The 24,233-nt window shown below is 38.0% G+C and overlaps 2 protein-coding genes across 8 annotated transcripts in view; one reads left to right on the forward strand and one right to left on the reverse strand.

Moving 5' to 3' along the window:
* The window catches only part of DPY19L3 (dpy-19 like C-mannosyltransferase 3), a 44,675-nt gene extending 34,606 nt beyond the window's left edge, over window positions 1–10,069 (forward strand). For 3 of the 7 annotated variants that reach the window (XM_064519642.1, XM_064519644.1, XM_026109512.2), the window contains 3 exons: window positions 223–355; window positions 1,062–1,220; window positions 1,856–5,366. In XM_064519642.1, coding sequence (XP_064375712.1) covers window positions 223–355; window positions 1,062–1,220; window positions 1,856–2,017 — 454 coding nt within the window. In that variant the 3' untranslated portion in view covers window positions 2,018–5,366. Of the gene's footprint in view, window positions 1–222; window positions 356–1,061; window positions 1,221–1,855; window positions 5,367–5,537; window positions 5,903–8,590; window positions 9,451–9,923 lie in introns of those variants that run through there. The other 4 variants (XR_010391442.1, XR_010391440.1, XR_010391441.1 and 1 more) reach the window with 4 other exon arrangements.
* LOC112988789 (neural-cadherin-like) overlaps window positions 9,499–24,233 on the reverse strand; it is a 72,722-nt gene continuing 57,987 nt past the window's right edge. Inside the window, exons 27-33 of the mRNA XM_064519638.1 lie at window positions 23,197–23,377; window positions 22,122–22,288; window positions 21,057–21,321; window positions 19,094–19,274; window positions 17,810–18,054; window positions 14,865–15,019; window positions 9,499–11,647 (exon numbers count right to left, since the gene is read on the reverse strand). Of these exons, the coding sequence (XP_064375708.1) occupies window positions 11,234–11,647; window positions 14,865–15,019; window positions 17,810–18,054; window positions 19,094–19,274; window positions 21,057–21,321; window positions 22,122–22,288; window positions 23,197–23,377 (1,608 nt within the window). The 3' untranslated portion in view covers window positions 9,499–11,233. The remainder of the gene's footprint in view (window positions 11,648–14,864; window positions 15,020–17,809; window positions 18,055–19,093; window positions 19,275–21,056; window positions 21,322–22,121; window positions 22,289–23,196; window positions 23,378–24,233) is intronic.

Consider the following 24,233-nt stretch of genomic DNA (forward strand, 5'->3'; position numbering starts at 1 on the left):
GAGATAAAAATATGTCATTAAAGGGAATAGTAGAATTTAAGGCTTCATTTTGCAGGGGTGGGGGCAGGGGGAAAGGGTGCACACATTTGCTTCAGCAGTTTGCTCCCTGAAAAGAGGAGAGGCAGGAAAATATTTTTTAGTCTTTTTTTCCTTCTGGTCTATAATAATTGAAGCCAAAAATGCCCCTACAGAGACTTCTCAGACTTGTGAACATTTGTTTAGGTCAAACACTCCAAACACAGCAGTGTTTGCTGGGAGCATGCAGCTACTAGCAGGAGTCAAACTGTGCACTGGACGGATCTTAACTAATCATCCCCATTATGAAGATAAGAATCTGAGAGAGAGAACAAAACAGGTAAGAATATTCTGATTTTTTCAGCTAATACTCATCCTCATCACTGGCTCCATTCCACAAAGCACCTGCCATCTCTAATAACACATCAGAATTCACATCATACGTGTTATCCATTGCTCTAGCTTATCTTCAGATACAGTCCCAGGATTTAATTTCCTCTGTGAAACTCACAGTGCTTTGAGCATCTGCTAACTCACTTCTGGTGGCTGGTGTATGTCTGGATAACTATACCTAGGTACTCGAGCTAGTTCTGAATCCTGCTTCTCAACCAGGTTCTTTAACCTATATGGAACATTCCCTTGATTTGCCTCTTCAGCTCCCAAACTAGCACATTACATTTAATTAAAAATGACCTCCATACAGACCTGGAGAGATAGTTTTAAGCTATCATTCCCTGCAAGTTAGTCTCCAAGAGCTTTACAGGTATCTGCCAAGAACTTTCTGCAGACAGCAGCTTGATTCATTATCTTTCAGTTTTGTAGTCAACAGCAATGCTGTTCTGGATCATAGTAGCTGTAGTATAGAAACTCTAGATTGCTACTGGATACAACATACATAGAAGTATTTTGAAAATACTTAAGTCACGTGGATTATAGATCCCATTTCTTTCTCTGGTTCAAGGTAAAGGAATCATGAAAAAGCAAACAAAGAAATGCATAGTGATAATACACTTATCGTCTTACAAGTTAATTTTCTTCCTTTATAGATTTATCAGATCTATGCCAAGAGATCTCCTGAAGATGTTTACAAAATACTACGATCCTTTGGCACGGACTATGTGATCCTAGAAGACAGTATATGTTACGAAAGAAGACATAGTAGAGGCTGCCGGTTACGTGACCTGCTTGATATAGCTAATGGTCATGTAAGTATTATATAAAAGTTTTAGAAATAAAATATATTTTGTTAAGCTTTTTGTGGAAGAGCTGTAATTGAGGTTTGAAGCAGCTTGGATTTTTACTACTTCCTTGAGACAGTGGGAAGTAAATCTAATGGAGCCTTTAAACATGCTCACAAGTGCCAGGATGAACCCCCCTTGCTTTTAATGGTATTCAGTAATTAACAAGGAGGACTTTAACCTGGGAAAGATCAGTAATCACTTCCTGCTGAGCAGCAGGTTAGCAGTGCACGCGTAGTGTTCCCCTCCAGAGAGTGAGTCATGTCATAGCTTCAGCTCCCTCAGGAAGGCGGGCGGTTGTGCTAGGCCATTGTGTCACGGGAATTTTCAAGCATTTCTAGAGTTAACGCAGAGCCGTGGCAGGCAACGTAACCAAGACCAGATAGGTGCCACTGACGCGTCAGCCATTTCTGAATAACAGAGACAATGATACTGTAATCTTAATATTTCTTCCTCCCACTTGTTTCACACAGTCCCTGTTAACAAATCTGACCAGTCTGACCCTCCAAATCAATTGCCAAGGTTGTTTTTGGTTTCTTATTATTGCTTATAACAGTGAATTGGCTAAAGATATTTCACAGATCTGTTCACTTTCATTACAGATCATGGATGGTTTGGGAGAGAATGAACCTGATTTGAAACCTTCGTTGTATCCTCGCTTCTGTGAGGAAATTAAAAAAAACCTGCCTTCTTATACCGTACACTTCACTAGAGTGTTTCAAAACAAAACATTCCATGTTTACAAACTTGCTAAACATAAATAACATTTCTAGCAATGGCTTCAAGTTCAGTATTTTAATGCTAGAGCCCACATTAGAAGATGCAGAAGAAGTTTACAAACATGTTACATTTGTAATACATTTTACATTAATGGTTTCTTGTTTAATTACTTTTTTTAAGGAAAAAAACCAGCCTTGTTTTGATAACATTCTTGATGTTGCCAAAATTTTCATAGATTCATAAATAAATGCTAGCAGGGACCATTTTGGTTATCAAGTCTGACCTTCTGAACACCTAGGATATACATTTTTTCTATTTTTAACCAACCAAAAGACATGAAATGAGCAGCCTGCATGACCACTGCAGAATAGCTAAGCTATGAAGTTCTGCTCAGGGTTTTGGATTTTTACTATAAAAATGATAGAAATTCCATGAAAGCAGGCCATGCTACTCCATTACTAAGTATGCATTGTCTTTGTGAACCATTAAAATAACAGCAGTATTGGGTTCAGTCTTACAGTCTGATCCTTTCTGACCAACCTTTATGCTCTTTCAGTGCCTCTTTTTTGAATTCGTTCGGGCTGTATGTGGACATGAGTTTCCAAGTTTATGAGTACGTTTGCAGAATCAGTGAGTGCAGAATCAGCAAACAAGTTTAAAGAATAAAACTTTAATGATTGTACAGCATTTTTTTAGTGATACAGAAACATGCTGTTTTGTAATGTTAAGCATTTAATGATGGAGTGTTATGTATTTCTAGTGAGAGTTAAGGTTGGAGCATGCTTTTGATACATGTTGCATGTTTGTATCCTCTTACAATGCTCAGGACAAACAAAGAACAAATTTCTCCGCTTGGATTCTCACAACGCTATTTTCTGTATTTGCTTTCCAAACGGCAGGGGATCCCTTTCACCCCACACGTATTCCAGAAGTAGGATACCCGAATAGAGCACTGCCAGCCTTACAAGAGAAACATTCATCTCTCAAACTGGCAGGAAATTTAGGTGTTTAAAATACATTCAGGTACTAGAGCTTTGCTTTACAGTATTTTAGATACAAAGCTACGTTTTTAGCACACTAAAAACTGTCATTATGTCCTTGCCCCTTATCCTAAAAAATAGATTACAGGGTTCTTTCTGAATTGAATGGGAAGAGTAAGTGAAGGCAGGCCTCAGTCTCCGAGAACTTTGTGATTTGTTTGTAGCCTTTGTCTTTTTTCCAGGCTACAACTTTGTGAATTTTATTGACTTTTTAAATGCTATGTAGATAACATCTCACTTTTACTGTAATTTAGTGCTATTTTGGTTTTATGTTGAAATTAGAGATTAAGTCTGACAAAGTCTAAGAGTACTCTCCAACCTTAATTAGATATCTACTAGGATCATTTGTTTCTCATGAGAAACAAAGTTGTAATAATCAAGTGCCTCTAGGCCAATGTTGAATTAACATTTGAACACCTATTAGAGTGTTTGTGGCCTGTGCAAATAACTCAGTTACAATAATTACCACTGCAATTAATTTCTAATGATGAGAAACTTAAAGTGCTACTGATAGCAAACTCCACATTTAATTTAATCAAGATGTGTAATGAGATTAACTTTCACAACTGAGCTGTGTTCCAATTCCAGATGATTTAAATGTTTTCCCTTTTCAGTTGCAGTCAGGTAAATTACTGAAGAGATGGGAGACAGTTACGTCACATGCTCAAACAATTTTATATTCAGTAAATACTCGTTAAACAACATTCAACATTTTCCTGCACTTTCATGCTAACACAAAAGGAAAGCGTGCTTTAATCAGACTGCATTTAAATCAAACATTGACAGTAGCTAGATTGTTAAACTGAGCAACTGAAACTCCTGAATAATTTCTATGCTGTATCCCTTAATGAGGTTGGGGACCACTGCAGTTTAACATAATACAATAATAAAACATTTTAATCAGTATTAAAACTTTAATTAGGCCTGTAATGATGCATGCCAGTACTTGCTGAGAGCATGGGTCAGTGAATTCCTCAATGAGTGCCTTACAGTAATTGAAAACAAGCACATGTAAGGTAAAGTACCTCTAGGCTGTATTGTCTTTCTGTAAAATGTGGTTGTGTCTTTCTTTAAAGGTGCATTAACTTTCTTCCAATTGGAAACTAAGTCCTGACCATAACAGTAGTTATTTTTAAACAGAGTAGATGTTTTTCTTCAGCAGAGTCTCTATTATTGCCAAAACAGAAATTTAAGCTTTTTGTAGAAACTACAGAGTGAAAAAAAATTACAGAGGAGAACCTAAGATAGCTTTTTTTCTTTGGAAAGCATTAAATACACAGCTGTTGTGATCCAGAACTACCACAGTAGCATAGTATCTCCTTGGAACACAAATACCCCCATAAAACAGCATAGTAGAAATTTGAGATGTTAGATTCACAGTATTTTTGAAATTGTTTTAGCTTCTGCAGTTAGCAGTCACTAAGGCCTCCATAGCTTATGACACTCTTAAACAATTCCAACCATTCCAGTATCTGAAATTTTTCATTTTAAATGGAGAGACATATTTCAGTGACTAATTAGTGCAACCTTCAGAAGGCTAATCTCCATAAAACAGAAAATGCCAAGAGCAGAGCACTCACCAGCTCAGCAGAGGGAAGGTGCTCTCCAGGACAGTGACCCCCAGCAGCAGCAGCTGTGTCTCTGCCCCTGATTTAAGGGCTTGGCTCCAGCACAGGGCCTGCTGGGGAAGGCTGCAGCGGCGGTGAGTAGTCAGCCTCCACTAAGGTGCTGAGCTGCGTGGTAAAAAGGGCTGCGTTTCCTGTCCCTAGGGCTTGGGTGTAAGGGTCTTTGAGACTTCTGGGAGATATGTGATGTTTTATTTGTTTGAGAATTATTTTCTCTGCTTCCTGTGTCTTTCTACAATACATGTTCATTGCATTAAAACTGTGTAATTTTTTGTAAAAACTTCTGCCTACACTGGAACTATGTCATCCCAATGCATCTTATTTCCAAGTGGCTGCTGTTCCATCATACTAAGTATGATCTACCCCCGTGACCAACACCTGTGGCTGTGCACTTACAGCAATCCTACAAGTAACTAACTATGTGAATGACACCATTGTGATTTCTGCAATATGTTATGTATCATCTGCAAGGACTTTTAAGTTGTGCGTTATCAGTGGAATTGTAGGTGTGAAGGACTTTTTTAGATCGCAGAGCCAAAATGTTAGCAAAAGTAGCCAGAATGTTTTAGAGGAGAGAAAAGCCTTTGAGATCCATAATTATATTTTCATTTCTTGTTTCAATATTCTGCTGGTGAAATCTAACATACAACTATTTTATAATATGTTGTTGTACAGAGATGTAATGACTATTGTATACTAAATAAACTTGTGTCACTGGAAAATCAAAACTTTTTTTTTTTAATGGTGGGATGAATAGAGAAAAGAGCATTAAGGGCATCTAACACTCCTTGTGTCAATTCATATGGAGGAAAACAGTTTTCAGCAAGTCTTGACTTTTTTTCAAGCTTGTTACATGGCATATATCACTGACTTTTTTGAATCATCTTTGTGTTTTACAGGTTGCCGGACTTCTTTTCACTATTGGAAGTTAAAGATGTAGCAGTCAGGACTGTTACCAGTTCACCCCATGTGCTTAGCTGTAACACGGTCAGTAGACAGTCTGAGGGAATTATACTAATTTAAGTAAATATAATTTGCTTTGACTCATAGAGCTCCACTGCTAGTTTCCTCATTGTAGCTCAGGCTTTAGTAATCTTACTCAGTGAATTAGTGTGAATTAGGATGATTTAAATTGAGACATCCTGATATAGATATACACTTTTGAAAAGCTGGAACTCCTCTCAGGAGATAGAAAGGGGCTGCACAGAGGCATACATATGATTCTCCAGCACACCTTTTTTCATCTCCAGTGCCTGAGTACATCTTTGCACATGTAATGCCACTCTTAAGAGATCTTTTTATTGGGGGGGGGGGGGGGGAGGGCAGTAATGTTAATTAGGCGCAAACCCAGGAGTTCCATAAGATTATTAATTAATGGGATGTAATCATAAGGTGGTCTGCTGATAGAATGGTATGTGTCAGAGAACCAAGTGTCTCAAAACCATCTCATCCATCAAGAATTATCAGTAGCATAGTGCAAGCTGTTTATTTCAATCCCCAAGAAATGGCCATGTTTTCCATCACTTCTATAACTAAGGAACTGCTTGAATTCCTCCTAATCTCCTAATCCTGCTCCTTTTACAGCCAAGGTTTCCCTTCTAAACCTGCTGGTACTAGCCAGTAGGTCAGACTTAAGGACAAGCAGCTTTCGTATGGCTTGGCTGCATGTTATACTTGGAACGTTATTTTAAAAGGGGGAAAAAACACAGATTAATGTAGTTGACAGGCAGACAGATTAAATACTAATATCCACAAGATTATTCGAATTTCAGGCCTTTACAAATATTTTATACTAAAAAAAAAATGGTCTTACTACATGTTAAAGTCTGTAAAGAACTTGGAAGAAGATTAATAAAAGTACCAGATTACTGAAAATCCAGCTACCTAGGGATGCACTGATTTTTTTTGTCTTTTATTTTTATTATAATTTTAAAAAATTTTTCCTTCCCTCTTACCCATTGCAAAGCTTTTTGTTGTCAGGCCAGCTGGCCCTGTTCTTGAGAGATGTCAGAGCCACACTGTGATAAGCTTTTTGTGTAAAGAAATACCAAAACATTTGTATGTGTCTCTGTAAATGTGGAAGAAGCAAAGTGATGTGATGTCAGGATTTGTACAGTAATTAGACCAGTGGCACTAACACAGATAAATTAAGTGAACTGATTAGCAAGTCCTAGAAAGAGAAAAGGCAGGTTTAAATAGGCCATGGCACCAGCAAATGACTATGTCCTGTTACTGAGCTTGTATCTGTACAAGGTAAGTTCCTGTAGCACTTATTTAATTCCTTCATATTTTCTGTCCTTTTATTTTCTCCTGTATAGTCCGTAAAACCTAGGTCTAACTACAAGCACAAACGCAAGTAGCCCTGATGAGTTTATTAGTATCTGTATGTGTTTGCAAATCAGTGTCATAGCTTGTGATTAGGGAAGAAATGGTACTAGAGCACCAACTTCAAGTTGGCTTCTAAATTGCCTGTTTTGGAATGGTTTGGGCATGGTAAGAGGTGAGAGCTCAACCTGAGCCACTCTGTGACTCTGTTAAGCAACCCAGTCCCTGTGTGTCTTCCCGGCAAGCTACAGGCCTGGGTTCTAGCTTGCTTTTAAGCTCACCCAATGACCATGTAAGTACTTCATGAACAGACAGAAGAGCTTCAACAAAAGACATGGGAATGCAGACCTCTGAATCGCAGTCACTCGTCTGGGAAGATGGGAGAGTTAAATTGTTCCAGCTGCTGAATAATTGGTTTAACTGCAAAAAACTTGTAGCAAGGCACCAGTGACTCCTCTGTTGATTGTATTTTGTTACAAACCTCAACCTGGTGTTCATGGTGGGAATGAATGAATATAACAGGCTAGGGAGGAAGAGGAAAGAGAAGTTACTTCTCTTAAAATAACTGACAGGCTTTTAAGATGTATTAGTTTGCTGCAGTTTGTCCTGCCTGTCTAGCTTGAAGATCTTTTGACCACCTACCTGCTGCACACATACATGTGTCCTGCTGCAAGTAATGTGCATGTGTACATGTCAGCTGCTCAGCTCCCAAATCCCAGGCAGTGGGTTGCTTGCAGAGTAAGTCTATTGGTAACATGACTTGACTAACTGTTGAATGTAAAGTTATTATTTTACTTCACCTTAGAAGAATCAGCTGTCTGTATATTGCAAAAGCTATGACCATACCATGTGCAAGCAGGACTCCGACATCTGAGAAAAATCATGCTGGGCTATGCCAGCTGCAGCGTTCTGCTTGGAAAATTCAGAAACAGTAACATGTCTTGTGAGTGCATAACTAAGTTTGAGTCCAGTTACCAACTGCAGGTGGGTTCTGCTGCTGCTGCTGCAGCAACACCAGCAGGGTAACGCAAAATAGATCTGCAAATGCAAGTCTATTGTATTTCTTCAGTCCCTTCTATCTAGACAGTCCCTTGGCAAGCTTGTAGAAGTGTTAACATTCATCTTCTGCGGCAGCAAAGATGCATGAACTCAGCTGCTGAGTATAACCCCATGGGAGGGTCCGAGACCTGTCGCCCAGCGCAGTGAGCTCCCAGTCACTTTACAGAGACTGCCTACTTTCTTGCTTTGTCAAGGTTTCTTGCAAGTTGGCTTTAAGTGCTTGGCATAATTGAGCTAGAAGTTGATGCTGTGACCAGAATCGTAGGTCTCTGAGGCATGGTAGCAGTGCAAACGCAGACAAAGCCCATGGAGTCATGCTCATCCACAGTGTGACATTCAAAGCTTACACCTTTTGTATGTGAGTGCATCAGGTGGGCAGGTAAGAGCCCAGTTCCCTCTATAGGTGTAGTCCTTGGCTTTCTGTTTTTTCAGTCTCCCCCCTGAGTATGTTTAAGGTATTAAGAATGTGTTTTTCCACAAATGTCAAGAATCTACAGTCTGTTGCTATATGAAGATAACTGGAGTTGCAGTGCCTAACATTTTCTACTTTACTTACTTTTGACTTCAGTTCCAAGCTTTTCTTATCCCACTTCCTCTGGAAGTGTCTTCCACCCTCTGGTGGCGAGGAAAACAACTAATATTGCAAGAGTGGAGCATACTGCTCTAAAAACAGGAACTGGATTTGTCTCTGCTTCTCCGTGAGTGGAAAGAATACCTGGTTGATGAACTATTGCAGTTTTCCAGGACAGAAGTGATCTTGCATGGGCACGTGACCACTGAGCATCATGGACCACACACAGTGGCTTGAAGGACAGAGCAAGGCTGGAAAAGCTATGGTCCCAGCAAAGCAATAGATGAGTACTGTCCTCTAATTATATCTTCCTGCAGTGAAATGGCCTAGGTTTAATTCCACCATGTGACAAAATTCCCACATATGTCCTAAGAAGGACATATATTACTATTTCAGTGTATTGTTAAGAAAGTAGAACGCACTTATTTCCATTATTGACTGAACAGAGATTAGAAGCAGGGTATGCAGAGTTACAATTACTGAAATCATGATGTGAATTCAAATTAATATAAAGTACAAGACAAAACATTTATTCATAGACACAGTTGTTCAACTGCCTTTCTCCATCACCCCCCACCTCCTACTGTCCCATCAGGTGTACCAGCATAACCGCAATTGCTTCTGCTTTCTGCCTAGTACTGCTCAGCTCATGTGGATTAGAAGAACTCTTCTAAAAGCTTCTAAACTAACCTGACAGACTGATTTACCTACAGTTCTCTTGGCAGGTTTGAAACAGGAATAACAACCACCTAGAAGCAACTGCTTCTTTCCTCGGCTCATCCTCAGCCAGAACAGCGTGCCTGAGTGATGTCTGCAGAAGTGTCTGATCAAAGCTTTGAGAAAAATAGTTCAAGAAAGTGCAAGCTTTAGTCAATTTAAAATATATGCAAGGAAGACACATCATATACAGAAGGCTTATTTATTATTTATATGGTGCTGCAGATAGGCATGGCAAATCAAAAGACAGTCCTTGCCCCGAGGAGCTTACAAGCTGAATTAGATTAAAACCAACCAAAATGACAGCATATCCATAGCAATGGAGAGAACATAAGGGATAAAGACACAATTACTGCTCTTGGGGAAGGGATAGCTTTTTGTGCATAATATCTCTTTACTTCATTTTTTTTTAAACCTTGCTTATGACTGCTATGATCAGGAAATACAGAATCTGACATACCTGATTTGTGAACATTACAAGATATTCTAACCTATGTTTCCCTGCAGATAAGTGTTATCAGTAAAATTATAAAATCATAGACTATGTACCATGTGTGAATTAAAATTACTAGGCATGGGTAAAAAAACACATTTCTGTTTTTATCTTTTCCAGATGAAAAATACCACATTTTCTGGGGCAAGTACCCATTTGTTGATTGCATGCTCAAGATTTTCCAGTGTCACAAATGATCAGATGTGTGTGAGAACAAGATACTGCATGTATGTTTGATTTGGGAGATGTGCAAATTAATTTAGCCTAAATATAAGCCAGACCTTTGTAACATGTTTGACATTCCCAAAACAGCTACCAGTGTGCCTGTAAGCAAAGCAATAGTAGTGTCTTAGTTTTACAATATGTCATTGTACAATACATCATTGTTTTATGCTTTGTTCTAATGAAACAAGTATAAATCTTAGAATCTGTAGAATGTATTTAAATTATCAAAGGCAAAGAAACAGCACAGAATATCCTTAATCAAGTTCTTGCTGCACTTGACTAAATATATAGAAGTGGTCTCAACTGGAGAGAGAAAAAAAAAAAAGAAAAGTAGAGAGCTTTCTCTGCTTCAAATACATTTTTTTTGTTTTCTTTTTAAAAAAGATCCAGAATACTAGCTGGACAGCAAATGGTCTGAAAAAGAGACTGATAAATTTATAATAGAGCATTCAATCCCCTGTAACTTCTTTTTCTTCTTCTCTCTTTGCCCCCAAGTGATCATGATTTTTCTACCAAAGAGCACTTGAGTGCTGCAGTATTATGTGCTATCATATTGCTAAAATAAATGTTTGTATTCTTGTAATTAATTTCTAGTTTTTGGAAAATTACCATCTTTGTATTAGCCTTTTAGCAGGTTTCATTTATCACAGGATTTTTAGTTTTAGAAGTCACAATGCTGAGTGAAATTATTTTTTGGAGACAGGAAAGATCTTAAGTCTTTTGCCATTTTTACAACATCCAAGGGATCTTGGATTTTCTTTTTCACTGAAAATGATTTTTTTACTATTATTAATCAGGCATATGCATACATACCCCAAGGTCAGCTCTCCCTAGCAAGGTTACCTGCATAACACAAACTCCTAGAAAGCACTGAAAGCAGTACACAGAGCATGTTTTCAGCACCATTTTGGAGAGAGCCTCTACGCATAAGCTAAGCCCTTCATTATCTGAATGACAGGAGCTTTTATTATTTCTCAGCCATTGCATGTGAATGACTAAGTGCCCCATGCTGGCCTTTACTCTTTCCATTTAGTTTATATCCCAAGTAGTAAATATCCAAAATGCCCCAAACCTAGGTCCTATTAAATGTTTTAGTGCGAATGTGGATTAACTCTCAAACAATTAAAAAAATAAGTAGCAAGAGAATTAAAAACTAAAGTGTTCATGCTTGCTTCCAAAACTTCCAACACAGTACACCTGGTAATCTACAAGTCTTCTGCATCTGTATGTGAGTACAGTTCACTTAGTTTCTCAAACTTTGGTCCCCATTCTTTAATGTCATCATAAACTGTATCCTCATCCAGTCCAGAGGAACCCAGAGTACTGAGGCTGCCAACAACCGAGCCTCCTCCCTCAGTGTAAAACACCTGCAGTGAATCACAGGGTAAAGCCTGGGGCTGATGGTCAGCACCTCTAACAACATCCAACAAGTACCGACCAAAGTCTCCACTAGTGAAAGAGCCTCCTCCTGTAGCTGCTGATGTTTTGGTCTGCTCCTGCACGCTCAGGGACACATCACTAAAGAAACTGTCCAGTTTTGCTGTTTTTCCTTTCTTGTAGAAGCAGTAGCCTGGACTGGTTTGGATAGACACCTGGAGCTCTGCCATGTTGTATGCATCCTGGAGTGAGAAATTGTTTGTGTTAAATTAATATTCCCTATAGGTCCCAAACTTTCAGGTTCTAGTGGACAAGAAGAAAATCCTGAGGCAGTCTGTTTGGCCTGAACACCGGATCAAGGATTGGCTTGTTCAGCTAACTCTGCCACCCACGTTGAGTGCAAGAAACCCAAAGACCATCCAGTAGGTGAGAATGGCTGATGAACACCTGCGCAGCCTGCACTACTACCGTTGGGTTCAATGTCAAATTTAATTTCTGATTTAATTTTGTAATTAGAAGCTAAATAACAATGATTGAAATGCCCCAATTTTTGTTTTAAAATTCAGATCTGAATATGTTTCTTTATAACACACTGATACTGAAAATAGCAACATTAAGATGTGAGAGAATGATTCACAAGTAACGGTTTAGAACAAATAGTTCTGCAAATGGTTCAAACATCTACTGTGATATCTGTTATAATTTGATCAATCTATAGAACAGTTGCTAGTTATCTTCTCTGGAAGTGGAATAATTGTAAAAGCCAAATAACCTCCTGTCACAAAAACTGTATCCCCTCTCCTAGTGAAGAAATAGTTAACACTATCTGATAATTGTTCTGTAGTTCCTGAAGTGCAACTTCAGTCACTAAAGCTACCAGTACAGTACACGTTAACTGCATTAACTGATCAAAACCTTGATGTCAGCTGAGAAAAGAACAATTTTATCCTACAGCGTCCTCCATGTCCCTGCAGTCCCACAGTTGTGTCTCTGGACATAGTTATAGACAGAAAAAAGAAAAATGTTGACAGGCTGTGCGAGACAGAATTCATTACAGAAAAAGTTATTATTTGCATTGCTCATGCTATTCATCTGAATAGTAGCCATCAATGGCAGAGCTGTCAATCAGCACCTTTCAAAAGGTTACGTTTATGCTCTCACGTGCTGAATTGCACATAACCATTTTACAAGAGCTTTAGCCTAGCTGATCTTTATGAGCCCTTTGCTGCATTTCAATCAGAGACAGAGAACTGTTTAAAGAAAAAATTACCACAACTCTGCAATCAAGAAGCCATGTCAGTGACAAGACTAGACTTTGGGACAAGACTGTAACACAGATTAGCTGCTTATTTCCACTCATCCAGAGACTAAATACCATTAGCGATGGACAATGCAAGACCTACAGAGCACATACATATCTTAGGCATGCTCTAAGTAAGTGTAAGCTATTAACTAATATATGATCCCATTCTGAGTATTTTATATTAGCATGGCTCCCAGTATAATCAATGAAAGGTGGCAACTTTTAGTTGTACCAAATTTAAATGGGAGTTTATCCAAATAAAGATCTAAGGATCACCCCTTCAGTAAACTGGGCGATATTAATCATCCTTCACTGTTATTAGTTGCTCATTAAGATGACAACATTTCTTCTGATTATATACCATCATTAGTTGGCAGTCTACAAACCCAAGACCGTCCTTGCCTCTGGCTTCAAAGCTTGCTTTTAACACAACTAAGCACCAAATGATGTTAAGTAAATACTCAGCAGCGCACTAATCTGCTACAATTTTTATGACATCCTAATTTTCTGAGGCATATTTCTATTTATTTCAGGCACAGAAACTCCTTAGTAACAGTCTCTTGTCCCAGTAGTCGTGCCCTCAGCTAACTCCAACAACAAGGCTCTCTCTTGTCTAACTATGCTTGTGATACTTTTGGTTAAGATAATGTAAGAATGTGCTTAAAGTTTTGTAATTCTGGGTACTTTGTTTTTTTAAATCTGGACAAACAATTAGGCAATTCAGAAAAATACTGGAAGGTCTTAGCTGCAATCCCAGCTGTAATTCCAGCAAGCCCAATCTGAATAATTTAGGAGCAATATACAGAACCTATAGAGGCTTCACTCAAACCAACATTTCTTCAAGACTGTGTAATAGCCTCAGATTAAGATGATTAAGTCATTAGTTCATTTGATTCTACTACTTAACATAAAGACGGTATTTTAAGGAAGTCTCTCCAAAAGTAACTAAACAGGTCCTATGGTAATGTGGATTTTCTCCATCTATAGACCTCCTGGGTGTATAGCTGCCAAGTACTGCAGATGGAGTTAATCTTATTAAAAATAGTAGGATGTATGCACATAGCTGTCTATGCATCACTTGGAAAATGTTGTATTTAATATGTTTACAGTAATTCCTCATGGAATTAAGGGCATTTTACAAGTAGGTATGTATTTCCTAAGGTGGCCTTGTAAAACACTCTTAATATAACTAAAAATTGTTGAAGATGCTTGGAATTTTGGAACACATCATATTCACTTTTAATTTTTAAAATGTTTCACTGATCCATCCGACAATAATTAGCTCTGCAGAATCTCTGCACCTTTTGATCTGTTTTAAAGAAGGCAATGAAGCTCCTCACATTTTCTAACATAGCAAACATCTATGGGTCAGCAAATAATCCATTTAAATTACTCATTGTTTTAGAATATCTTCAGTTTTCTACCAAAGTTCTGGCTTTTCCTGCCATGTAGAAGTCCATTAAGACAACTAGTAGAAACGTTAGCATTACCTGTTTTGGGCAGTCTGGTGTGCTTCAAGTATAATAGCAAGGTGTATTCTCTGCTATATTTCTGTCCAAAACAGACAAAAGCAGAAAGGTTCTTCCTCCTTCCCCTCACCCCCCAAGTGCTTAAAGGCTTAAGTGGAACAAATGTAGTACCAGAATTTCTTAACAAGTCTGAATAACTAAGACCTTCGGGGCAGCAAGTCTGATGTCTGGAATAGCAGAAAAAACACCGTTATGAAGTCTCCAAAAGGAAGAGTCCATAAGGAGCAGTTCATGCCAGGCTCTTTTAAACCCTCACTGCTACAGCAGTAATTGCCATGGAGAATAGCAGTGTCTCCTGAGCCATGAAACCAAAAAGGGATCAGCTGTTAGTTCTTCACTGCTAAACTCATTCTACAGGCATTCTTAATCACAGACATAGGATCACTTCCTTCAAGACAAAAATTGATAGGCACTTAACTCTGTTTAAAAAACATGCACACTTGTATACATACCCTTGCAAATAATTCATCTATCGACTGCAATAGTGAAGGTTTAGGTAGGGTACCTTAGGGAAGGTTTAGAAGGGTAAGGTTTATTCTTTCATAAAGAATAAAACAGTATGTGTTTTTATTAGCATGGTGAGCAACCAACCCACTTATTATTGTAGTGTAACAGAATGAGTCTTACTTGGTCTTGCTCCCCACCCCCTTCTTCATTGTAGTTGAGGATGTTTTCTCTGATGTCTTCCAAATCCTCATGATGTGCAGGTACATGGTAAACTCCTCCATTCAGACCTTTGCGACTCTTCCAGCGAGCCCACAAGAGTGTAGCACTAAGCAGAACTGTGTGAACACATAGGAGCAAAACCGAGAATCATTCAGAAACAAATAAAACATTTATACACAAAAGTACTGCAATATGGCTAAGACAACAGCTGTTCTACGTGAGTACTACAGTACCGGTTTGCAGTCTGAACTAGTGAGGCTGCAGTTTTGTCTTCCTCCGTATATGTTTGATTTGCGCTTACAGTCACATAAGCTATGAATAACTTCAGGAAAGTTAATCTGGTGCAATTTCATTCAAGCCATAAAGAAAGCAGAACTAAATCCTCAAGAAGTCAAGCCAATGAGATCATTTGCAGCTACAGTGCAGATGCATTTGTAGTTGTAGCTGCTCTTGATTTGAGCATTACTTCCATTAAATATCAATGTAGTTACAAGCAAATATCAAAGACAGAAGAAAAGATGTTTAAAGAGTACCTTTAAGTTGTTATAAGCATAACAATTACTGAAGAACTAAATGACACAAGTGGTGTTCAGAAACCTATTTACTGTATTGACTTAGGTTTTTTTTTTTCCATCAGAAAATGTATACAAAGGTGTAGCACATAAATAACAATGAGTTGAAAGTAACAAATCCAATTATATAAATAACAGAAATGAAGTATATGACATGAGAGAAAAGCGAAAATGACTGCTTTATACATATTATTAGAAAAAAAAATCAGGCACATGTTTTGTCTTAGCATCCACAAATTTAAACATTTTTCTTAAATGCTTAGGTGCCTTTACACACTGACAGTTATAAAGCTTCAGCAATATCAGATATTGAACATTATGCAAATAGAAACTGGTGTACCAGTGTGCTACCAACTCATACACAAAAGCTCATAGTAAGACCTCAAACCATTGGATACAATAAATTAACATTGCAGTGAATTACAGAGACCTTATGGAGTATCTATGCACCACAGTGCAATTCTGTATAGCAGTATCTAGATGAGCTTGAAACTAAAACTTGCGTATATTGAGATCTATGCCCTGCACTGTGCTGTGTAGCTATATTCTTCAAGCCGAATCAGTGCAGTTTTGAGATGTATGGGTTTTTTTCTTCTCCTCGAAATTTACAAAAAAAAGACACAAGGATTTTCCCACATGTTGTAACAGTTTGGCAAAGTCCTTTTTCAGATGAGCTGATTTTGACATACTCAAATGTACTAAGTCTTAACATAGCCTCGGTTCCAGAGACAAAAGCCTGTTCTCAGCAACAAGACTGTAAATCAGGAATACCCCCACTGAAGAAAGTATGCCTCTTCCATACAGATATCAACAGTGTAATCTCACACCCTATTCTCTGCTCAGCCCAAAATTTATGATCCTGAGTTATAAAACTTGACTGTCATTAAAAGTATTCCTATGAAGTATATTGTTTCTTTGGTCCATAGCATTAGGGCTAGGGCAGTTGCAAGCTCCAAAGTATCACTCCATCTTTAACTGAAAAAAATGAATTGAAGTCTCCTCCTGGCAGGAAGGGTTGTGACACCAAGCCAATGTGAAGCCACCCCAGTATTGCTTTAAGTGCAAAATGGTTCCCCATTTGAGTTTAGAAGATGTAATCAGACTTTAGAAAAGCAGCTTTTTCTAATCTATTGTAAACTTATACATTTATAGTTAAAATTACATGAATTAATCACTTCATGAATGTATTACCACTCTTTGGAAGCTATGCAAGAGAAAAGGCATTTTAAGTCTTAAGAATAATAATTTTATTTAAAATTATCCTAATAAAACCTGCAGTTCTTTGATAATACCATAGTTACCACATCTATTAAAATTTCCAGCAGTGCATACCATTTGGCTAAAAACAACCATTTCTAACCCTTAATTTAAACCTGAAACATTAGCAGGATTATTAGGTAAAAATAGTTTTTTCTCATTCAGTCAAGTGCAGGTAACAACACAGTCAATTCACCATAAAACTACTATGAAACAGCAAAAAATGTCCCTTAACATAATGATCTTTTATCCATTTTAAGTAACTGATTCCAAAAGCTGCAAAACCAGTTAACTTCCCACCTTCTTTGCTGTTCATATTTGCATGGCAAACATAGTATGTATCAGACCTGGGAAAAGCGATGTTTTTTTTCCAGGTAGCCACGGATTCAAAATAGTCCACAATGACTAATAATATGGTCTTACTACAAAATCTGAAGTGATTTATGAAGCGCTATAAAAGCCATGGCAAAAATGTTATGTCCTTACTCAGGTAAACTTTCATGAGATTAGATTAAACAACAGGACTAAAAGATGTGATCCTTCCTCACTAGTGAGATCCTTCTTCATAGAGTGACCCTACTTAAGCCTGAAAATGATGCAAGAAGCCAAAAGCAGCTGTTAGGGGCTGTGACAAAGTGGGTAAGATGCAAGAGATTGCTCCTCTCTGATCAAATGTATTCCTATCACACAGTATATTTCTCCTAGACTGAAAAATCTGTTTCAGGATCAGTATTATTTAAACAATGCTTAACTGCTAGTAATTTCTTTTCTTCCTATTCAACTGAATTTGCTTCCAGTTCTGAACAGTTTCTTAGAAATGAAGTGAAAATGTGGAGAAAATAAAACTGCAAAGACTTTCCACAGCTGATGAATGTTGATTCATTTAGCAATATCTGCAAACGGGGATGAGAAATGAGCTGATGAAGCAGACAGAGACCATGGCAAAGAAGTGAAGGAAAAACTGCGCCTCCATTAGGAAAGTGGTTTTTCAGCAGCAAGATGACATGAGGAATATTCAGGTCAAGATGGATAAATTAATTCACCAAAGGTAATACAAGATGTAGTTGCCATAACTACCTAACAGTGCCAAAAAGCAAATGCAGATGGCAAACATGGAACTAAAGCTCAGGCCTGCATCCTTGTGGAAGATCGCCAGCGTGATTTCACAGTTGCGTCCAGTATAGCCATCAGGACAGTCACACTGGAACTTGGTTGGCGACTGCGAGACACAGGTACCATAGTTACAGGGCCTTTTAGCACATGCAGTGTATACGCAGCGTCTATCAGTGGCATTCTCCATGATCATGTGTCCTGGAGGGCAACTGAAAAGATGAAAGCAAAATGAAACAAACCTTTGAGAAAAGTAGGCATGAAAGACAGCATTTAAGACTTTAAACCAGCCTTTGATGGCATTCTCTATATAGAATTATTGAAACGTCTACTAGAAGTAAGTAACTTGTCTTAGAATAGTTACAGGATTGCAGTCCTGTCTAAAGCACTCATACAATAAAGAGCTCCAGACCTTTAAACCTTACATTAATGGCTTTCAAAATTCAAGTAGTTCCACCGGCTTCTGAAAGATTACCTGATTATGAAAAATAGCTGGATTAGGACCATGGTCTGCAGTTCTGCCTAGGAGGGACAAGCTGTGCTACATTCTTTGCGTTTCCATTAGGGTGAATTTCCAGCCAGTTAGATGTTTACAGCATTTAGGGGAAAAAAAATCTCTAGAAAACTCTCTTTGTGTGGACAGTGCCAATTAGTAATGCTTTAAGGGTGTCTTCACTGCATAAGTAACTTGGATTATAACTGAAGTGTTGTCCTAACCTCAGCCCCAGCCACACACAAGAAACTCTTAGCTTAATGATGCAGTGCTTCTAATTCAACTTGACTGGCCTATAAAGGAACAAAAGTCACAGCTTAAGATGGTTTAAGTCAAATACCAACAAAAGAAAGCACATCTACATTGCACAGCACATGCTCCACAAAAGAAAGGTAGCCATGCTAGTGCTGCGTTCCACTCAAGCTAGCACACCATCTTTTCCTAGTTTTCAGTCTTTACAAACATTCTGGATTTGCTGCTATTCTTTAAACATTTTTTCGATTAAGACAGCCAAAATCATTACAGAATCAATGGAGATATGATGATTTACATCAGCTAAGGGTAGTGCCTAAAAGCACAGTGTTCCCTGAGTAACCTTGAAGCCAGTGTTCCCGTGGAGACATCTAGCTCCGTGTTTCACTGTAGTTCAGCTGGTTGACAAGATTGCCTGTGGCAGCCTTCATGTTGCACACTTTGTGTGCATCCACCCTTCCTCACCTGAATCTGGAGGTTTTTGTGTTTTTATTTCCACCAATTACCTGCATTCATGCATCATCCACAAATCAATACAAATAAATTCCTGGTTACAAGGGTTATTCCTACAAGCCTCTGAAGAACAGCCTTCTTTCACTCCCTGGGCACTTAATACCGACACCGGCTCCTTTGTGTGAGTATCCAGAGGCAACCTGTAGTTATTGAATCTGACATCTTTCATACATCCTGAGGCAAGAAACAAAAGAGATTGTTTTAAAATCCGTTCAGCAAGAATGATTTGAAGCAGCCATAAGATTTGGCATAACTTATATTTAAAGGAGGACCCAGGCTGCCAAAATTCAAATCTAGGACTGAATTTCCCTAAACTTTTACAGTATTGTGCTCCGTTTTTTTGACTGAACGTGTTAAAGTTTTGATCAAGATTCTCAACTTTTTCAGCAAGAATCAAGTGCTGCTGCAGGCGACTATCTGCTTGTGTTCAAGAGAGCAGAACAGGTACCCTTTTACTATGTTTTCAAAAGAAAAGCCCAAATATTGTGGCAAATTTGTAATATTCTTCAATGTGTAACAGTATAAAGGCATTGGGTTGATTTTTAATTGTATTTTACAGCTTACCTTTATAGAAGAGCAAACAAAAAAAATAACAGGATGAAACATCCTTGGGTTACCAATAGAAATATGAGATTTTGTACTTATAATGTGTTACATCAGTTTCATATCTATGAGATGCCTGAGCATAGAAGCATATACCGCTATGAATTAAGTACATTTTACAGCTCCACAGCCCTTAACATTTCAACACAGATACAGCTGCGTGGCAACAGCATTGGTTGTCCTAATTAAAATGATCATCAATAAACTATTTGACTTCTTTAACTATTTACTTCAAAACATTCACTATTAATCCAATAAATAAAAATTCAAAATATGGTCTCTAGTTCTCAGCATAAACTTCAGTTGTGCAATTACTTCTAGTGAAAAAATGTTTATCTTTTCTTAAAATAGTTTGTGACACACTAATGTTCTAAGTTGTTATTCTCTTTAATGTATATATATTTCATATGTTTTCTCCTAGCACTTGGTGTTATTCACTGGAATATTTTTTATCTGATGTGAAAAACATTATTGTCTTGTTCCAAATGGATTTATTAGAATCTGGTTAAAGACATGAAAGCCATGAGGGGAGCTGATACACAGGTACCAGACACATTTAACAGGGTAATGATGCAAGTGCCTTGTCAATATAGAAAATAATGCTGCACACAATGCAGTAATCATATTGTGATTTTAGGTGGAGGGTGAGCTGCTACCAGAGGACAGAGTAAAGCTGTTTTGGATATCTTTGTCTTATGTTTCTCTAATTCCTCCTCTTGTAACAGTGTTGTGCTGTTTTTCCAGGCTAAAACTGATCTGTTTTTTAACTGATGTTGTGACTTTGTCCACTTGGTTGCTCAAAATTTGAATTGTTAGCTCTACTTCAATAAACCATTTCTAACTTTAGTTAAAATTAGAATGCTTCAAGTGAGTGACTGTAAAATCCAATAATCCGAAGTGCACGAAGATAAGTTTGTTGTGTGCTGTGCAATGCCCATGTAAAATGGAAACATTCCTTTCAGTGTAGGGACAATTCTATTTGGTAAGAAAGGACAGCTGAAGAATGGACTGGACATGAATCAGTTCTCCATATCTAATGCAATGAGCCATCCACAGTCCATCTGGGAGAAGCTCATGGATCCTATATACATATCCTTTAAACAGTGGTGTGAAGAGATTACCATCTTTGTTCTAAATCCAGTAGCTAACAGTATTTGCACCTAATTCCCTGCTGTACCGTTTTCCTGAGCAAAATAGCAGACTTGTCCCTCTTGCAAAGTGTCTTGCAAAAGTTCCATTTAATATGGGCTCTACACAAATAGGATGAACTTCTCACAGCATGCACATGTAGTACCAATAAACCTTCATTTTTATAGGTCCAAATTCTGAACAATGAGATAAGGAATTCCTCACCTTGAAAACTCTGATTTTGACTGAACGGGTAGGTGTTTCCAAGGACCAAGCTGCTGGGGTCAATCACAATCTCTTTGTATACTCCTCCTGCTCTCAGAATTTCTCTCTCCCCACCTCCTTCATAAAGGCGAAGGGTAAATTCATTTTCAATTCTCTCCATTGTGATATGATGCCATTCGCCATTATCAATGTTGTAGGAGGGAAGGCTTACAGAATAGTCTCCATCACCCAGATTATATGAGACCATTAACAATCCCTGAACCACCTTGTGGATAATTAACAGAGTGGTAAGAAAGAAAAGAAAAAGTCATCACCTAATATTTTCTACTGACCTGTCACATTACTTGAACCAAAACTTGTACATAATCATCAACATTAAATAAAACATTTCTTTAAATTCAGAGTATATTTACACTGCACATACAAAAATGACTGCAGTATACTATAAAGATACCTGAGGTGCTACTGAACTACACAACCTAAATACTGGTAGCAGTGTACCAGTGGTAGCATGTAATTCATTCTGAGCAATTTTACCTGGCTTCTCTGATTACACAAGTCTTTTAGACAAATTTATGGGATTCATGTAGTTCAGAATCTGGTATATCACTTCTACATTGATAGCTCAAACCAACTTAGCTCAAGAGGTGACCCATACAATCGTATATATAAAATGAGGAGGATGTAACTTTCAGAAGCCTATATCATTAAAACTGCTACAGGCATCTTTCTTGGCAGGGTCCGAACTATGTAGAATGAGCCAATGCTGAACCGGATACCAGAGCAGATAGACCACTCATCTTATTCTATATGGCAAACGGGATACTTCACTGTAACGGGCAATAAATTCCTTTGAAGCCAACCGGATTCCATGGTTGTGCAATCAATGTCACAAGTGAAGGATCAGATCTGTAAGTGTGGATAAAAGAACTAATTCCAAGAATTTTGTGCCTGGCATGAGCATTTTGGTTTTATTTTCAACTGTTAGGCTTATGTTTCACTTTGTTAAGCATTGGCTGGGATTGATTTAACTTTATACTAATACTCTCCAGGATGTCTGCTCACCTGTAGGGTGATGTATTCATCCTTATTTTGAGACAACATGCTCATGATGACACAGTCAGGCTGCCGTGTCCTAATCATGGCTTCTAACAGTGTCCTACGGGCAGGCACACTGACAGGAAGCCGATAGCGAATATGACTTCCTGGCCCAAATGTGTATTCTTTGGCAACTAAAAAGAGAGGATAAAGACCTTTAAATCATTCTGTAGAGAGAGGGAAGGGTTATTATTTCCATTGTTTTCATAATGAAATAGTTGAAAGTAAAAGAAATGACTGCAGTGCACTGCATGGACCCATAACACACAAGATGCCTTTTGGGACATGTGCTTTTATGTCTTCCCACAACTCCCTTAGTCACTCTCCTGCTTCATCTTTCTTCATAAATAGGTCATCTCCTTCCTGACTTGATCCTGCTAATATTCCTCCTTACAATGCTCACACAGGATGACAGCAGGAAAGAAGCAGCTCTGACCATCACAAGAGAAGAGATTGCAGACAAAATGTTAAGTACCATAACGAACTTTCAAAACCTGAGATTTTATAGTTGTCATTCTGCTGCACACTTTGGCCCTTTATGAGACAGCAAGGAAGGATCCTACTGTACCAAAAGCATAGATCTCTTGGGCCAGCAGTCCCTTTCAGACACCAATAGGTAATAATTTTGAATTCCAGTTGCGTAGTTCTAATTCTGCACAGTAAGCACTGGCACACACGCATCTAAGTTTTAGATTATTAGATACTTCTGAAAGTGTAACAGATGCAAACCTCTGAACTGTGAGGAGAACACACCATTTGGTTCACTAGTTCTTTGTCGAACAGTTCCCATTTTAACAGTTAATGCACAAACATCTTCAGTACTGAAGAAATGACCTGATACTGAGAAAGCTATTTCTCAAAGGGAATTAAAAACAAAAACATTGTTTAAGATGTCCAGAAATTACACTGAAACATGGCCTTAAACAATTAAAACATCAGGAATCATCTCAGCAATCATTACCTGCAAACATTTTAAGTTTTCTGTATTATAAAATGAGCCAGCTTAACAATTAATAATGCAACAGAAAAACAGAGACTTTACCTTTATCACACCGATAGCCATAGTAACCTGGCAAACAACGACAAGCAAATGAGCCCCAGTCTCCAAGACACCTCCCATGAACACCACAGGAAGACGACCCCAAGGTCTCACAGCTCCCATCTGTAAGTGTGCAGCCAGGGAAGCTATTCAGGGACTCTGCAGGAGACTGAAGGTCATATACCTTCAAGAGAAAAATCGTATGAGAGCAAAACATCAGTTAAACACTTATACTTCATTCTTAAATAGTAATAGCTATACCGCATAACAGCTTGTTCTTTATCTGTATCTCTCAAGACATTAACTTTGCTTTTTGACATCTGTATTTTAAATTATTTTTATTGAAGTCCTGTTTTTAAATATTAACCATCAAGAGCATATTTTGCCTTTGAATAAACTCAACTGACTAGGAAAGCAAAAAAAACCCTAGTATTTCATAACAAAGCAGACAGCTGACATAAGAAAACAGCCATACAGTTGCCATTCAGAAGTTCCTTGAATGGGCAAAGAAGCTTGAAAGACATATGCATGAAGTAGGGTATAAACAAAAGAATAGTTTTTGGCTCACAAATACATCTTTTTGTAGGTGAGAAACAACTTTTCAAGGTAGTTATTCTAATTACAGTAGAAAAATCCAGCAGAATTTTCTTATAATATACATTGACACACATGGGCATGGAATAGGATTAATGGAAGCAGTAATTACCTGTACCGGACTTGTAGGCAAAATGTGCGGATCTACTAAAAAGTTCAGCTGCTTGAACATTATTAAAGCAAAACTGAAAAACTGGCTGCTATTACCAGTTTCTTCCCTGCCAGAGAAACAAGATGGCATGACATTTGAGCAAAACAGATACCAAAACAGATGCTAGCACAGGGCCCAGAGATGGAAGAGCAACTAAAATGCTGCAGTGTTTTGTTTTGCCAGTGGTGGTGAATATCTTAACTTCTATGATTTCGTAGTATTGCCAAGCAAAATGATTATAAAACAATCTGTGGAGGTTTAATGTGAATCCCATGATACAGACTCAATAGCTCAA

This window comes from Dromaius novaehollandiae, chromosome 13, assembly GCF_036370855.1.
Source record: "Dromaius novaehollandiae isolate bDroNov1 chromosome 13, bDroNov1.hap1, whole genome shotgun sequence".
Lineage (NCBI taxonomy): Eukaryota > Metazoa > Chordata > Aves > Casuariiformes > Dromaiidae > Dromaius > Dromaius novaehollandiae.